General features: G+C 43.3%; 1 protein-coding gene across 9 annotated transcripts in view; it reads left to right on the top strand.

Moving 5' to 3' along the window:
- Positions 1 to 368: 368 nt before the first annotated feature.
- Positions 369 to 17,723, top strand: part of LOC115050246 (transcription factor COE3) — a 98,908-nt gene continuing 81,553 nt past the window's right edge. For all 9 annotated transcript variants that reach the window (XM_029513074.1, XM_029513067.1, XM_029513069.1 and 6 more), the window contains exons 1-4: positions 369 to 897; positions 12,214 to 12,370; positions 14,586 to 14,649; positions 16,407 to 16,462. In XM_029513074.1, coding sequence (XP_029368934.1) covers positions 764 to 897; positions 12,214 to 12,370; positions 14,586 to 14,649; positions 16,407 to 16,462 — 411 coding nt within the window. In that variant the 5' untranslated portion in view covers positions 369 to 763. The remainder of the gene's footprint in view (positions 898 to 12,213; positions 12,371 to 14,585; positions 14,650 to 16,406; positions 16,463 to 17,723) is intronic.

Genomic DNA, 17,723 nt, shown 5'->3' with positions numbered 1-17,723 from the left:
TGTGACGTAACGCGCCGCCTCGGCCAATCAGGCGCCAGAGGCGCGACCAGTATTCAAATGAGCTGCCCTTATTTGGTGCCGCCCCGCCCCCTCCGGCTCCACGCCGGTCCCCCGGGGGTCCCGGAGCCGAGGACCCCGGGAGAAGGAGCCCTCCGCCGGGACAGAGGAGTCATAAAGAGCCGGGGAGGGAGGGGAAGAGATTTCTCGCTGCCCAATCCCCCAGCTCCCCCGGGACAGCAGCCTTCCGCGGTCCGTCCCTCCCTCTTGTTTGCTAATCATTTCATTTTACTCCTTTTTGAAGCAGTGGCTTGTTTTTTTTATCCCACTTTTCATTTTTCCACAATCCGCGGCTGCTCGCCTCCCTCTGATCCCCGGCTCTCCCGGCTCTCCCCGCTCCGTCCTCCCGGCGTCAGGCGCTCCGGATCCGGCTCCTCTGAGATGCTCTCCCCGCTCCACGCTCCTCTCTCCGCCCTCTTTTAACTTCACACAGACGCTGCCGTGAGCTGGGCTGGGATCTAAAACAAGCCCGAAGAAGCCCAGAGGGATCCGGGCTCTTCTCTGGATCAGGACCCGGTACTTTGGGGAAGCTCGCTGCCCCCCACCCCTCCTCCTCCTCCCCTCCTTCCTCCTCCTCATCGCGCCTCTTCCCTCCACCTTAATCCAGGTGGTCCTTTGGCTTTTTTGACTGGCTGGTACAGGGAGGATTATTCTTCTTCTTCTTTCTTCTTTCTGGTGAAGACAAAGCTCCCAGAAGGACACTTTGATGTTCTCCATCCAGGACAGCCTCCCCCGGGGGGCCCTGACCATGAAGGAGGAGCCGCTCCCCACCGGCATGACCCCGGTCCGCTCCTGGATGCAGGGCGCAGGGATTTTGGACGCCAACACAGCGGCCCAGAGGTAAAACCATCTCCCCGAAAACCGAGCAGCTTCTGCCTCTGTGCGCTCCGGTGAATGTCCGGACCGCGTCCTGCAGGATTCAGGTCCAGATCAGTCTGCAGAGCCAGAAAGCAGAAAACAGCGAGTTAAAGCAAAGTTGAGTTCGGCCACATGAGCTCCTGCTGCAGCTCAGGTAGTTAGTTTCTGCAGAAAATGAGACATGAAGCGGGCAGAGCAGAGTTTGATCAAAATCAGGTGAAAGTTTCAGGCACACTAAAGTCAGCTGGGGACTCACAGTCCGGGTTTCCTCCGATTATTGATCCGAACTGACTTGATCGGGATTCAGAACAATTAAAGGCTTTATGAACCAATAAGAATAAAATAAAGCTCAGGAGCAGCAGCAGGTGAAATGTCTGCGGACGGAGCTGGATGTTCAAGCGCGGAGCGGCGGTCCGTCACCCCGCCTCCCTCCTCTTCCGCGGCGGACTCGGCTCCTCCGGCCGCCTAGTGCGAGCGGAGCCCCGAGCCGAAACGCCGTCCCGCATACTGAGAGTCCGCAGAAGGATAAAGTCCATCTGCAATCACGCAGATTCGTCCCGCAAACGAAGCTTCGCTCAGACGGACGCGGTGCGTGTTTTGCTCCGGCGCGCAAAAGGCGCGGAGCCGCTTCACGGAAACATTTCAGATCTTATTCAGAAGAAAATCCGAAGAATCAACTGATGATTCTTTGATTAAAGCACACAGAGTTTTCCTCTGAGCTGAAATGATATAGACTGGACTTTATTATTGAACCAAACTGAATTAAAACTAAATTTAACAGTTTAAATGAAAATAAGTTTTAATCTGAAGTCATTCACTTCACCACAGGCCGAGTTTTAGTCCGCGTTTTAAAGCCTCACGCGGGAAATAATTATTATCAAACTAAATCCTTTTGGAGAATCTGGATTTTAATTTAAATTAAATATAATTACAAATAAAAGTTTTGAAACCTAAGAAAATTTATTCTCCGTCTTTAATCTGCAGGTTTCTTTGGTAAAATGTGACTTTCCGCTCCATCCAGCAGAAATTTGACCGTTTGCTCAAACAGATCAATGCAGATTTAAATCACCTGAACCAGCAGAGTCCAGCAGCCCCAGCAGACCTGGTCCTCCTCAGACCGGATCACGGCTCCTCCAGTTAGGAAAAAAAAAAAGAATAAAACTAACAAAATTAAATTTAAAAAATCATCTTGAAAAAAACAAAAAGAGCCGGATCTAAAAATGTGTGAAATTGATAAGGTGAAGGCTTTAAATCTGATTCAAGTGGCTACAGGAAATAAAACAAAATCTAAATCAGGTCGTGATTATTTTCACTGTCGATCAGTCAGACAATTATTTCCTCAGTTCACTCTGCGGAAAGTCAGTAAAGAGAAGATGTCCCTCACTGTTTGCCATAGTCCAAACTCACGTTATAAACAGAAAACAAACAGCTCCACTCAGATAAATAAAAACGCAGCTGAATAATAATAACAATAATAATAATAATAATAATAATAATAATAATAATAATAATAATAATACTATATAATAATATATAATAATATATAATAATAATAATAAATTGTTGTGAATGAGTGAATAAAAACTGTTTAAATGGTTCATCAGCTTATTAAAGCTGAGACCAGGATCTGGATCTGGTCTCCAATCTGGAGGTTTGCAGGTGTGTTGAAAGACCATGTTCCAGGATCTGGACAGGAACTGCCACAGCAGGATCCAGTCCTCATATGTGGACCAGGATCTGCACGGTCTGATCCTGTTCTCAGGTCCAGCTTCTTCCAGAAGAGGACGAGGGATAATGAAACCTTCATCCTCCCTGACTGTGTGTGTGTTTAAAATACAGAATCACAATTTAAGAAATCAGGATGAATAATCTGGAGCAGCTGAGTCTGTTAGGGCCGCTCCAACAAGGGGAAGAGGAAGGTGAGGATGATGAGGACGGACTGAGTGGTGTGAAGGAGGAAGTGACTGATTTAAAAGACAGAAGTGAAGATGTTGGATTGATGGATGAAGACTTTATGTAACATGGCAGATTATGGTGGTTCTGTCTGCTGGTTAGTTCTGAGGAGATCAGACTGCAGTTTCAGTTTAAGGGAAAAAGGGAAAGTAAAAAAAAAAAAAAAGTGGAAATTAATTGAGAATCAGAGGCTTTTAATCTGGCGGGAAAAACCTGGTTCTGGAGGTTCATGTTGAGGAAACTGGACCAGAGTCAGTTTTATGAACACACCTCAAAACCACATCGCAGAAAGATTTACAGTCCGGAGTCGGGTTCAGATGGAGGAGGATCCAACAGCTTCACAGATGTCACACACACACACACACACACACTAAAACAGACACACAACTGTCAGCAGTGAGTTAATGAAAAACACAAAGTCTCTGTCAGCGCTGAGAAAAATCTGTTCAAGCATCAGCACGACAAACCATCTGAAACTTACACAGAATATCAAATACTTGAAAGGGCAGAATTCAGAGACAAATATTAAAGAAGAGGGATCTGAAAATAGACTACATCAAGATGATCATCAATTATTCATTTTATAATAATAATAATTATTATTATTATTATTAACAGAGACATGAAATAAAAGCTCAACTCAACATCTGGACAGCGATGTGTGTGTGAGAGAGACAAACCTCTGGGGTTCCAGTTGTTGATCGGTGATTGTTTCCTGATCGGATCCAGTTGATTGATTTCCCCGTCAGGTTTTTGAAGAAAGTTAAGATGTCACAAACAAATACAATTAACAGATAAAGAGAAAATAACAAGTGTAATGGAGCACGCACACACAAACACACACTCTCGGCCCTGAAGGACCTCTGGGTGCAGCAGCAGGACCTGATGGAGGTTTGGTCTCCACCTTCAGCTCTTTAATGAACCTGATGTTTCCCGTTGGAAGCAAATCAACACAAACTGAAATCAGAAAAAACCTTAAACTGACAGACGAAACTTTTCTGACACAAGAACTGAAGCTTTAATTTCATCTAAATAAAAACTAAAACTTCTTGATTTGATAGCAGCATCTTATAAAAAACATCGCAAACACGTGCAAAATCCTAAAAAAAAAAAAAATTAGGTCGGAAAACACAAACAATGAATTTCTATCTTTGTTTATTCTTATTAATTCTGCCTAAAATCCCCTTTAATGCACTGTGAAGTTTAAAATCTGAATATGAAGAAGAATTCAAGGTGTGTTTAAGAGCTTCATTTACTTAAATCAGGTGTTTTTCAGGAGCTTTTATTCATGTGAAGTCTGTTTCAGTGTTTTTATTCATTTAATGTGCGCGATCAAGACCTTTATTCATTTTTAGTGAATGTTTGGTAGTTTTTTCATTTATTGTTCATGGTTCTGGTGTTTGTTCTTTTTAAATAAGAAATAATAAGAGTTTTTTTGCTCCTGTCTTCAGTTTAATGTTGCTTTCATAGATCTGAGGATGATTTTTCACTGCTGAAAATCTTTTCACTGACTGTTTAAGGCTTTATCTATGTGAAGTGTGTTTAGGAGTTTTTTAAGGGGCGACAGTCAGTTTTTGTGTTTCCATCAATTCCTTGATTCTCGTTGTTGAGATGAAACTCTGAGTGAGTGTTTAAGGTTTCTCAGTCATTTGAAGTGTGTTTTATAGTAGGAGTTTCATCCTGCCGTTGTCAAATTGATTCTCTGTTTCACTGGAGACACATCAGTTTAACGTCCTTCATCACTGAAGAAAATCTGATAATGGAGTGTTTAAGGGGTTTTATTGATTTTGAGTGTGTGTTTAAGGAGTTTTTATTAATGTAAAGTGTGTGTTTAAGGGAAGATAATTAGAATTTCTGTGCTGCCGTCGTCACTTTGATTCCTTCTGGTTCCTGTTGAGACGTTGCAAATGTTTGGATCATTCATCAATAATGAAACTCTGATGTGTTTGTTGTTGTTGTAGAACATGGTCTGCTGAAGTGTGTCTGTGTCACAGAAACATCAGAGAGTCTTGCTTTTACTCTTTTTCTCAAGTTTTGTTGTGAAAAAAAGTGATTTCTCAGAAGAAGCTGCAAGTTTTTGTGGAGCGTGAGGTCAGAGGTCAAGGGTCAGGGGTCAGGGGTCAGAGATCAGGGCCCTGCTGCAGGATGTGTCTCACACCAGCAGCATTTGTTGTTTTACTTTGAAGGGGACAGGACATTTGCGTGGTAGTCACCTTGTGCATTAGAACACCAGCGAGAACATGGTGGACTCGGCCCGTCCGGCCTTGTCATGTGATCTCGTGTCGCAGAGAAAGCGTTGAACGTGTTGCCGTGTAGCAGCGCAGCAGTGCAGCGGCCATGCTTCCTCCTTGCTGACTCATTTTAACTTAAAATCATTTTGTTGCTTCGATCCCAGTTTGCTGGCGGACAGGAAGTGACGTGTTGTTTTATTTCAGACTTTATTTTGTGGCGGGAGGTTCAGATGTGACCCCCACCGCCCCCGGTCTTGACCTTCCTGCCTACCTCACTCTGATACTGTCAAAATAAACCTTATCTGTGATCCCAACCGTGAAGTCACAACTTCCAAACTGAACACAGACCAGTTTGCCTTCAAAACAAAACTTGTTTGTTCCGTCTGTTTCATCCTTCATCAGAGAGTTGGTGTGTGTGTGTGTGATTTCCCTCGACCCTTCCTGACACTGCTGCTGTGGAGGAAGAAAAAAGAGCGATTTCAGTGAGTGATCCCGTGTTCTCCGCCTTATCTCTGTCCTCTGGGGTTAGGGGGGGGGCACTGTTATGAACTCCAGGTTCTAAGCCTCATTTGGGGGACGGGGGGGTCGTTCAGGTAGTGTTTGGATGGGGTGAGTAATCGTCGACCGGGGGATTCTCCACTTGGTTGGCGGTGCCATCCATCATGAACTCAATCATGGGGTGTGTGGCGTTCGGCTCGGCGGCCCCCCGGTGGGGCAGGTGGGAGGGTTGTTGGGGGCGGGGGGGATGTCCCAATTTGTACGCAGAGACAGATCAGTGGAGTCTGGCAGTGATGGAGCTCGGCACTGAGAGACTTTTTATCACAGAGCTGTAACTCAGGGCGGCGGCGGGATGATGGAGAGGTCAACCGAGTCCTCAACTCCTTGCTGCTGTCTCTCCTTGTGCTCTCTCTTTTTCTCCACCGGGGGGGTGCACTTCTTTCTGCATTTGCATGTGCCAACACCCCCTCCCCCTTCATGTACACACCATTAAACCCTCCTGAACGCCACCTTCAAAAACATGTTAGATAATTAAACAGCCGGCAGATGCCACGTCAGCCTTGTTACTGTAAATCCTCCCCGACACGTCGTCCTCGTCGTCCTCGCCGTGGAAGTGAAGTCGACTCGTGTTAAATAAACCGACGACACTTGAATGCAGCGGTTCTTTGTCTCCTCATGGCCTCTGATGAGATTCAGCCGCCGCATGAGAACTGAAGCACTGATGCACAAATAAAGCTGCAAACAATTAACCCGAGAGTGGCAGCAGGTGACCAGTGTGTGTGTGTGTGTGTGTGGGAAACAGCTGACTAAAGGAAACACACAGCTGTGTTACTGCGACTCCTCATCCATCCGGTGAGCAGAGATGTAAAAAATTCAAACAAGCAAACAGGAAGAACTTGAAAGTGGTGAAAAATGCCTTTGAGTCCAAACTGAATCGATTCTCACTGAAACGCTTTAGATTCTTTTTTCACCTGCAGATGAAGCTCATTTTCTGCCATCATCAACGCAGCGCACAGCTGAGAGTCAGTGAACTGAATCTGCTCGTTTTTCTGGTGAGAACAGCTTCATTCACCAAACTCTGTTTCAAAACCAGCCTGTCAAGGACTTTCTGTGCTCACTTTATTCCTCTAAATTTATCACCCTGTCTGTGTTTTTCCTGAGCCTATGAACGCACCGTGTCACACCTTGGGATTAAGTTTTAATCCACCAAAGTTATTTTTACAGTTTTCAACGACGCCTTGCATGCTGTTTTCTGTTTTTCTAATAATTTTTCAAATAACAAAAAATAACTGGGCGTCAGCAGACCATGAATGCAGCACGTCAAAAAGAAACGTTAAATAAACACTCTGGAATTAAACTGCTGGTGTGACGTGTTGGAACAGTTTCATTCACCAAACTCTATTTAACATTTAATGTTTTTGTATTGTATCCTTTCCCACCGAGAAACGTCCCTTTACACCACCAGATCACTAATAATAAAAAGAATTATATATTCCACCGTATTTTTCAACCATTCAGAATTGTCTTGTGCTCAATTTTCTTTCTCATAATTTTGTGAATAAGAGAAAATATCTGGATGTCACGAAGATCTTTCACACTGCCAGAAAATATTTTTTTACTGAAAGAGTTTTCGATTTGATGACAAACATCCAGGAATTAAACTTCTACTGTAATGTGTTGAAACAGGTTAATTCAACAAACTCCATTTAAAAAAACAGGGATTAAAAATTTGGTTTTGTTTATAAATTCCCGTTACATTGCTTAAGAATGCACCAAATTGAAAAAGATTTATTAATGCATGAAAAGACCAAAAGGAATCTGAACAAACTGTTAAGTTAATCCACCAAACTCCATTTTAAAAATGAAGCGTTTTATATTTTAGGCACACATTAATTTCCTTTTTGGTCTTTTCTTATTTTCTTAATGGAACAAATATAGAAGCAAAATAAAAAGAGAGTCCAGATTAATCAGATTACATTACTGAACCATTAAAACTGAACCAGTGAAGCCTGAGCAGCAGCCGACTCTCCCTGTTCCTCCCTGTGAGTTCGATATTACAGCGTGCTGTAACGGCGTTCTGCTGTCGACGCAGGAACTGCAGCAGTTGCCCAGTTGGTTATTTCGGTGTTATTAATATTAATGTGTGTATTAGATGAGTCTTGTTAGTTTTGTCGAGCTGAAGGTGAAGCTGCAGAACAAACAGCTGCAGGTTGGAGTTTGACGTCCTTGAAACCTCGTCTGCTTTTACACTTAGATGCATTTTCACACATTGAACACCTCACAGAACGTACTAATTAGCACACATACTGCTCTCACACACACACTCGGTCAGGAGTGTGTGAGTGTGTGCAGAAGCCCCTCAGTCTAAAGACTAATTTGTTGGTAATTGCAGCATGACAGGAGCAGCCATTCCAGCACCGAGCCACTGTTTCCCCGAGCCAGTCGCCCTAATTAGGAATGACACACACTATTAAGGTGCACAAATGGAAATCAGTCAGCAGGCGTTTCCTCCCCAACGGCGCCGCCGCCATCGACAAACCCACAGCGGACAGAAAAAAAAACCCTCCCACAATGCTTTTCTGACGGAGTCACCATCCTGAAGTCGACACTGTTTGTTTGATCCTGCAAGAAAGAAAGTTTGACTGAAGCTGAGAATTATGGGTAATGTGATCTGATTACCTGTAGTTAATTAACCACATGTAACTTTATTAGAGGAACACAGAACACAGAACACTGGTCCTTTTTTCTACAGAGTTTGGTTGTTTCTGACACGTTAAATGAGTTCAGGGTAACGAGGAGTTTTCCTGGAGGACAGTTTGATCGGCTGAAGTTGTTCCTGATTGATGAAGAACGATCGATCAGTGTGTTTCACTGTTTTCTTTGTGAAGAACAAACTCTCATCGATAAATCTTTGCAGCTCCAGATTTGGTTTATCGAAGAAATTCACAGCAACGTAATGACAACAGACACACATCCACACACACACAGCTGTCCTGTCTCAACATGTTTCAGTGTCAACTCATTAGTTATTATGTTATGGTTAATAGGAGGCAACTAAACTTCTGTGTGTGTGTGTGACCGACTGTTAGCATCAGTCAGTATTAGCTTCTGTCGACTCTGATTTGAATTCTGCTCAGATTCAAATTTAGACTCAAGCCACAACCTCAAGTTGTGTGTGTGTGTCTGTCTGTCTTTGTAGCTACATGTCTGTGTGTCCCACTGAATCAGATTTAAACATCCACAGTTTATTTGATTAACATCCTGGCACCCATCCAGACTTAGTGTGTGTGTGTGTGTATGCATGAGCACTGTATGGCTCATTAGTCCAGAGTGTGTGTGTGTGTGTGTGTGTGTGTGTGAGAGAGGTAGCAGGCCACACTGGTTAAAGACTCAAACAGACGTTGCACTCCATCTCCTCCTTGATTAATGTCATGGTGTGTGTGTGTGTGTGTGTGAGAGAGAGAGAGAGAGAACATCCATCTCTCTATCAGCTCAATTTCTACTGTTTTTCTAAGTGAAGCCTGGTTCTGGGTCTGTGGGTCCGTATCAGTCCAGTCCAGTTGCAGACAGAGAGACAGTTTGGACCAATCAGATCGTTGATCCTGTCTTTTTGTTCAGGTGTGGTTTTAAACTCACTCCGTCTTCTCCTCCTGTGAACAGATGGGGTCAGATCAGGTCCCAGATCCTGCCTGAGTCCAGATCCAGATCTCAGAGGTCGATAAAGTCTCATTTATTGAGACGGATCAGACGAATGTGAGCTTTAACTGAACTGGTTTTTTATTCCAACGACCTGCTGCTCAGTTCCATCGATCCACAGAGAAGCTGCTGCTCTGGAGTCTGCCTTCTCTGTTATTAAAATATTGACCATTAACTATTGAAGATAAAGATTAGATGTTTAGAATCAAAGTCTGGACCAACAGTTGGACCAGCAGAACCAGAGAAAGACCAGGTTCTGTACCGGATCACTGGCTGGGTCTCCTTCAGTCCCAGAAGAGGGAAGATGAACCTCAGAGGTTTTATTGCAATATTCAGGCGGTGAATTTATTCAGTGTGTATGTGTGTGTGTGTGGATATGAACTGACTGCTGTCTTGCTCAGTAATTGTTTGCCGAGCGCTCTACACGACTCCTGCTGACCTTTAATTTCAGGCTTTGCGGTGGAAACGTGCGGCCGCGGCCCTCGTTTGCCTCACCGTGTTTGTTCTGTGTGTGTGTGTTTTATTTTTAACCTCTCTGGCTGTTGGCGTGTGATTTACACTCTGGGCATGTTCGAGCGAGCCGTGTGCCATCGATACTGTTTTTATTACACCTTGTGCCAAGTGCTAACAGCCGGATATGAGCCGCAGCGACGAGTGGATGCAGCTGCAATTAGCATAATTGAAATAATAATAATGCTAACGAGCTTTCTGAGTGGAGGCAGAGCAGAGAGGAGAGGATGAGCGGCGGCGGCTTCGTCGCCGGGGCGATCGGCTGCAGAGTATTGTGTGTAATTGGAATAATGGGCTGTTTTAGTGGTGAAAGTGATGCTTTCATGGCGTTCAGGATGAACCAGGTGCCAAACTCATCGTTCATCTCGCCCTTCTTTTGTTTTGATTAAATTTAAATCCTAAATCACTCTCAGGTCTGTCGTCATCATGTTTTTACGATTAAAAACTAAGAAATCTGAGCTTTGGGGCGCAGCGCAGTGATCCTGACATGAAACTGATGTTTCAGCAAAACACAACCAAAAGAAAACACCAACAAGAAAGCAGTGAATATGTCGGATCGGCCACAGATGTTTCACAGATGTGAAAGTCTGACAGACGCAACTCTGCATTTATTCAGTTGGTGTTGAACAAACAGGTCCAGTGTTCCCGATCTTTTAGCTCCTTGATTGGTCTCCACCACCTTCTAACTCGGTTATCACTCAAAACAAACAAAAAACAAGAAACTGCAAAAAAACCCAGGATTTAACAGGGCTGCCACAAACTGTTTATAGACCTGGACCTGGACTTTGGTCTGACAAGCCTTACATCTTAATCCTGACCATTGGGGCGACTCTATTGGCTGTAATATAAGTCAGATTGTATTGTAGTCTATGGGATCAGCTACTCTCTGATGGTAAACAGAATCAGCTGATCTGGATCAGTCCGACTCTCTGACTCCTTCTGTGTGTTTATCCGTCCGTTCTCATCCTCCATCTTTGATAGTGACGTCCAGAGTCACATCTCTACGTCGGACGCTCCTATTGGCTCAGGTGGCTGATGTCACAGCCAATCAGAGAGTCTCTGGATCAGTCCTGTATGTTTCTGAGTTTATTATGTTGACAGAATAAAGTCAATCAGATATTTTGAGCTGATTTTTCATCATTACTGAGCAGAACTCCTGATCAGATAAAGACAGAAACGACCCAAACACGAGAGGAAGGAAACATTCAGAGTTAGTTCCTGTTTTCTGATCCCAGAGAAGAGAGTCTGAACTGATCAGACGACTTCATAAAGAAAAACGGTGATGTGGTTTTAAAAAAGTTGACAGTTTAATGTGAAGCTTGTTCCACCTCTGGCATCATGAATTAAGAGTTTTGTTTTGTTTTGTTTTTTTTAACAGGAAATCAGTGAAAATATCAGTAAGAGTGTGTTGCGTTGTGCTGTTGTGCTTTCGTTCCTAACCTGACCCACACACCTGAGCGGCCGTCTTCCTCCTCCTCCTCCTCCTCCACAGACTCTTGACTCCATCATCCACTCGGCCAAACGCCGCGAGTTGGAAGAATTAGCTTTCAACAAACTGGCCTACAAATGAGGCATTAAGCATTGGTAATGGTGGTGCAGAAAGGTCACGGCTGTATTAATCTGCTGTCTGGGGAAAACACCCCTGAGCGGGAAACACGGAGGCCGAGAGAGAGCGGGCCAGCTTCCAAAAACAAACCCTGAGCATGAATAAATATTTGTCTATGCCCCGGCGATCATATTGATCATAAAGTGTTTTAGGAAACAAAACGAGCAGGGAAATGAGATTGATGTAAAAATATTCGGCTCTTGTTTTGAGCGTTTCCCCTTCGGACTCTTTGAGGCTCTCCGAGCTGAGAGCAGAGGTCGCTTCCTGCAGGAGCATCGATTTTTATCTCAGGATCAACATGGATTTTTATCCACTTTGCCTAAAATCAGGAGCCGACATCCTCTCAGTAATGTTTTTCTTTTCACACATTCATTTCAGAGCTGTTTTATATTTCTGTATTTCTCATTCAGACTACTCATCATACGATGACTTCTAAATCAACTAATTTATACTCATTTATAAAAAAACGATTTAGAAAATGTTATAAATTAAATTGAACAATTCTTTTTTTCCTTACATTTTCTTTACGTTTACATTTTCCCAATTTTTTGAATAAATAATTAAGTCTGGCTGTTTTTTCAAACACAAATAAAAGTTCATTCAAATCAGAATTTAAAATAATCTGAACTGATTCTCTGATTATTTCTGTCTTTGCATTATTGTAAATGTGTGTAAATAATTTTCCCAAATGAAAAGTCTTTTATTTCAGGGTTTTTCTAGCATCCAGATGTCAGTGTGTGTCGTTATTTCACTGTCTGGTTGTAAATGTGCGATGGGTGTCTGACCCCCCTGTCTGTGTTTCAGCGGCGTGGGTTTGGCCCGAGCTCACTTCGAGAAGCAGCCGCCGTCCAACCTGAGGAAGTCCAACTTCTTCCACTTCGTGCTGGCATTGTACGACCGGCAGGGTCAGCCTGTGGAGATCGAGAGGACTTCCTACGTGGACTTTGTGGAGAAAGACAAGGTGACGTGGCTCCTTTGTTTCCTGTCAACACCTCAGTGAGACTGTGGGTTCTGGTCTGTGCCGGACCTGGACTGAGTCTAAATGTGGTGAAAGCTCCGATCAGATCTGTATCAGAAGTTCATATTGATATTGGTGACCAAGAACCGAACAAAGAGGCAGAAGATCAGGAACCTTTTTATCATTATCTTAATTTAGAGGAGAGATCAGGTCAACGGGGAAGAACCAGAAATGTTTTAAATATAAGTTGAGTACAGGTTTTCTCAAAATGAAATGTACATTTTGCTGTAAGAGAGAAAAAGGAAAGAGAATTCACAGCCGTGTGCTTTCACTCAGAAAGAGTATCAGTTCAGCGTCCCAAATCTTATCAAACGCTCCTTCTCCGTCTCTGTTCTAAAATCTCAGTCTCGCCAGGTGACGAGTGTTCGCGTCCAACTCTAAGAAGTTTTCTGTGCAATTACCGTTCCAAACAAGGCGGCCATTTTTCCATATTTACTGGCAGCAGATAAAGAGCTGGTTGCTCTTAAAATCGCTATTAGTGGATCTGATTCCCAAAGCTTCACAAAAGAAAAAGAAAAAGTCTGGAAAAAGCTTTTCCAATCCTGGATTCACACCAGTTGGATCCAGGAATATTTTTTTGCTTTGCCTCAGTAGGAAATCATTTTTGAATATTGATCGGACCGAAATCTCAGTTTATTCAGTTTGCTCCAGATTATAAATTATAAATATTTTTCACTATTTTACAGTTCAGTTTTCATAATTATCTTTGTGTTAACAATTTCAGTTCTTCCTTCTTTTACTGCGTTGGTTTGTCTTTTGATGATTTCTTTTTCCTTCTTGCTGGTTTTTTGCACTGAAACACTAAATCTTATTTTCTGTATAATATAAAACCAAGGAGACGATAAGCCAGGTTCAGGTTCTGGTTCTGATTCTCAAGGAAGAACAAGATTAGGTTAAGACCGAAATAATAGAGCAGGATTAATCTGCCGATGAAAGGATTTCCTTCTTTTTGGAAGTGTATTTATTTATCTTTTTCAAAGGTTCATGTTGTCAGTAGGAACCAATGAACTGAGACATGGGGGGTTGTTTAGGGACGGACCAATTTCAGCAGAGTTCCTGTATTTGAAGTAGTTTTCCCCTGAATGTTATTAATGATATGAATAAAAACATCCAGGCAGGTTTGAGCGAGTTTGTTCTGTGATCAGCTGCCAGCTGGCACCGAGCCCCGCCCCCCTCGCCTCCCTTCACTCCGCCCACTCACTCACCTCACCTCTGCTTTGACCTCTAGTCTCTCGCCCCAGTACCCCCCAACACAGAGATACACACACACACACACACACACTGGGACTGAGCCAACACTAGAAGGCTCAGTTGGCACTAGCTGATGAACCAACAGAGAGAGAGAGCAGATTCAGATATTTCCCGTCTCGTGTCTTTTCTGGCTGTGATTCGTTCATTCGTCCTCTGGTCACCACGGTTACTGGTCCCCGTGAGCGACGGAGGACGGAGCTGCAGTTTGATGGCACGTCAGCTGATGAAGACAAAACAGGAGCTTTCAGTCTTTATCAATGAGTGAGAAACACAGAGACAGAATGAAGAGAGATAGACGGACAACAATAATAAAATAATCATTCTTTTATTATAAGAACAATAATACAGATCATATAAAGCGAGCCATTAAACAGAATACTTTATGAAAACAGGTCGTCCATGTTGAAGGCCAAGGAAACAAATAAAATCATCAGTTAAAATGTAACAACTATAATTTCTTTTCAGAGCACAAAGAGATTTAATTTAAAAATCAAGAATAAGACTGAAAGTTAAAATAATAGTGAATCATTGTATATTAATAGTGAGATTTTGATCTTCTGTTTCACAATGTGCTTGAATTTTGGCTTTCAAAGCTTGAAAGCCAGACTGTTTCAATATTGTTCTAGTTCTTTTATTTTTGGTCTCGTGCTTCATTTGCACACTTACTGGTTACAGAGATCGATAAAAGACGACATGCTAAAACAATAAATAAAGTGACAGTGTCAATTGACTCCAGAAGAACCAGACAGTTTTATCATCAGTTTGGATTTTTCTTTGATTCTAGATTTCATATTTTGGGTCAGCTGGTGCTGGACGTCTCTTAGGAGGTTTAATGTTTGATGCTCCTTCACACTGACATGTGGAGTAAAATGGGATTTGTGTGTCTGTTTGTGTTTCTCTGTGACAGGAATACAACGGAGAGAAGACCAACAATGGAATCCACTACAGGCTACAACTCCTCTACAGCAACGGTGAGACGACAACAGACACGCACTGTTTCTGACATGTTTCATTAAGCTTCCTCATTTTTTACCCCATTTCAGACCATGATCACGATCCAGATCAGATCCTCGTCAGGTTTTAAGAAAATATCAGTTATTCTAGTATTTTTCAGCCCACAGGAAGTGACCCCTCCTCTATCAGCTGCTCTCTGATGGTTAAACAGAATCAGCTGATCAGATCTGGATCAGTCTGACTCTCTGACTCCTTCTGTGCGTTTATCCCTCCGTTCTCATCCTCCATCTTTGATAGTGACGTCCAGAGTCACGTCTCTACGTCGGGCGCTCCTATTGGCTCAGCTGGGTGATGTCACAGCCAATCAGAGTGTCTTTGGATCAGTTTATTGTATTGACAGAATAAAGAGCTGATTTTTCATCGTTACTGAGCAGAACTCCTGATCAGATAAAGACAGAAACAACCCAAACACATGAGAGGAACTTTTCTGTGGAGAAGAAGGAAACATTCAGAGTGTGTTTGTAGTTAGTTCTGGTTTTGTCTCTATGAGTCAGACAGAATCAGCTGGTTACAGTTTTACAGTGAAAACTTTAATTTTGCTCTCAGAGGATTCAAAATAGCATCATATTTTCACCTTTGGGACGCACTGCTTTTGTAGCTTTGCTTCATGTGACAATAGTTTATCAAAAGTCACATGACTGGACTTGGTTTAAATGAACTGCTCAGGAGAGGGAGGGGGCAGAGGGGCGCACATCTGGAATATCTGACAGCTAACCAGAGCTGAACTCTGGTTTGTCCATTGGGGTAGGGGGTGGAGGGATGTTCGGCTGATTCGAAACACACAGCTTGGCTTCGTGCTGGCACGAGTCCAGACCTGCAGGAGGACGGAGGACTTAATGCTGCAGACCCCTGCAGAAGGCCCAGATAAAGTGGGACATAAAAGAGCGTTTTCTTCCAAAGGGGGATAAATCACTCTAATATGGGTCGGCGTCGTCGGATTAGCATCGTACGGAGGTAATTGACCTCATCTGCAACCGGGACGGATAGCCGCCATTTAGTCTGCAGACTGCTCAGCCGAACGAGGAGTGAATCATGCCAATTAGAAAGCAGAGGAAGCTGCGAGCAAACGGCCTGAAACCCCCCCCCCCCCCTCCCCAAAAACAAAAAAACAAAAATCAAAAACAAAACACACAGCATCCAATACAATTAGAGCTACTCCACCGCTAACAGGTGCTCCCTGCAATTTCCTCCACCCCATGTCGTGTCTGTGTCACATTTCTGCTCGGATGCATAGCTAATAAAAGACAAGCTATCCTGATTGATATTTAATTTGTTGGGGAATGAGAGTTCCTTGTTATCCTTGAGGAAAAAGGCAGTGGGGGGGCGAAGGAGCATGCCGCAGTTAAAGGCGGCCTGGCCTATAAATAATAAACAGCTCTGGAGCTGCGCTAATGTTTGTTTTTGCTGTGGGGGGGTTAGCATAGCCGGGACGACACGACAAGAGCTACAGAAAACATAAATATACTAATGGGACATAAATAATAACAGAATTCATTTACAACACATTATTAGGAAACAGGTCTTCTGTTGTGTGTGAGGGGGGGACTTCCTTTTTTTGCATACTGAGCTCAAATTAGCATAACATGCTAATACATGTATATATGTAGGTGTCGTCAGCTCAGACTTACAGATAATTATCACCGTAATTCTTCTGTGTGTGTGCTCATCACTGTTTGTTACAGTCATGTGACATTTGTGTGTTTGTGTCTTTCAGGCATCAGGACAGAACAGGATCTCTATGTTCGGCTGATTGACTCCATGACCAAACAGGTGAGAACACATACATAGAAATAGCGGACTCACTCAGGACCTGAGATTTTGTTTTGTGGCCTCCTTTGGAAGATAAATGCTGATCTCAAGCCACACACACACACACACACATATATATATAAATACATGTACAGGCCCCCAGACAACCACACACACAGGGGCCCCATATTATGCAAACATGCTAACATCTGGAGCAGTTTTTCGGGGTGCCCTGCTCAAGTGCACCTCGGTAGTGCCGAGGTGGACTGGCACCTCTCCATCCACCAGTCTGCACTCCGTATTTCATTGTCCAAGCTGAGACGTGAACCGGTGACGGTTCACAAACCAAGTCTCACTGAGTCACTGAAGTGATGTTCATATCACTAAGCTTCAGCAGCAAAGTCTACCCAAGTAGATCAAGTCCAGAGGAGACTGAGAGCAGGTCGAACTGTACAACCCTCTTCCCTTCAGGTATGACTGCGCTCTAACGTAGTGCTCTGTAGACCAGGACCCTCAGACCACTTCTGGTTCTAGATCTCCTTATTAAAACACAAGCTTCTGTTTTAAATCTGTTGTTTTGGAGGAGCTTTGGCTCCTTTAAAGCAGAACAAATCGTAATAATACTCAGGTCCTGGTTTTTTGTGGTCTGTTCCCGTTTCAGACCTTCTCACCTTAAAACCTCCTGGTGAACTTCCACCCTCCTCCTCTCTTTCTTACTTTGCTCACCCTGAGCAGCCCTGATTTGTTTTCCTGTCTGGCCCTGGAGCTCGGTCCTTAACGGACTGCAGATCCTCCCCGTCCTCCTCCTTTCCGGTTCTCGCTCACTCAGAACCCCCCTGAGGGATTTCAACCCGTGAACATTTCTCTGCCAAGAAAAACTCCTCAAATATTTCCAGAATCCAGCTCCACATCCCCATGTTCCTCACACCTGAAGTATTATTCTGGGAGGTTTGGGATCTGAAACACTTTTGCAGTTTTCATAAATTTTAAAACAAACAAAAATCTTAGAAAGTTTCAGAAAATGAAAATGCGAAATAAACATCCAAGAATGTTTTTAATGAAGTTATCTGGTTTTCAGCGAGAATTATCCGTTTTCTTTGTGCTGTTTCAGCTCAGATGTTAAAATACTGCAGAAAGAAAACCGTCAAAACTACAAATCTAAGTATTGATCCTCAGACTGGAATCCCTAATCAGAAGAGAATAGACTCCTCATTTGATGAATATTAAAAATGAAAAAAGACCAAACTTGGATTAAATGCAGTTTTGTTGTGTAAAAGAAGTT

Source organism: Echeneis naucrates, chromosome 10, assembly GCF_900963305.1.
Source record: "Echeneis naucrates chromosome 10, fEcheNa1.1, whole genome shotgun sequence".
Lineage (NCBI taxonomy): Eukaryota > Metazoa > Chordata > Actinopteri > Carangiformes > Echeneidae > Echeneis > Echeneis naucrates.
Note: the sequence above shows the minus strand (reverse complement) of the source record. Positions and strands in the feature narration are given on the sequence as shown.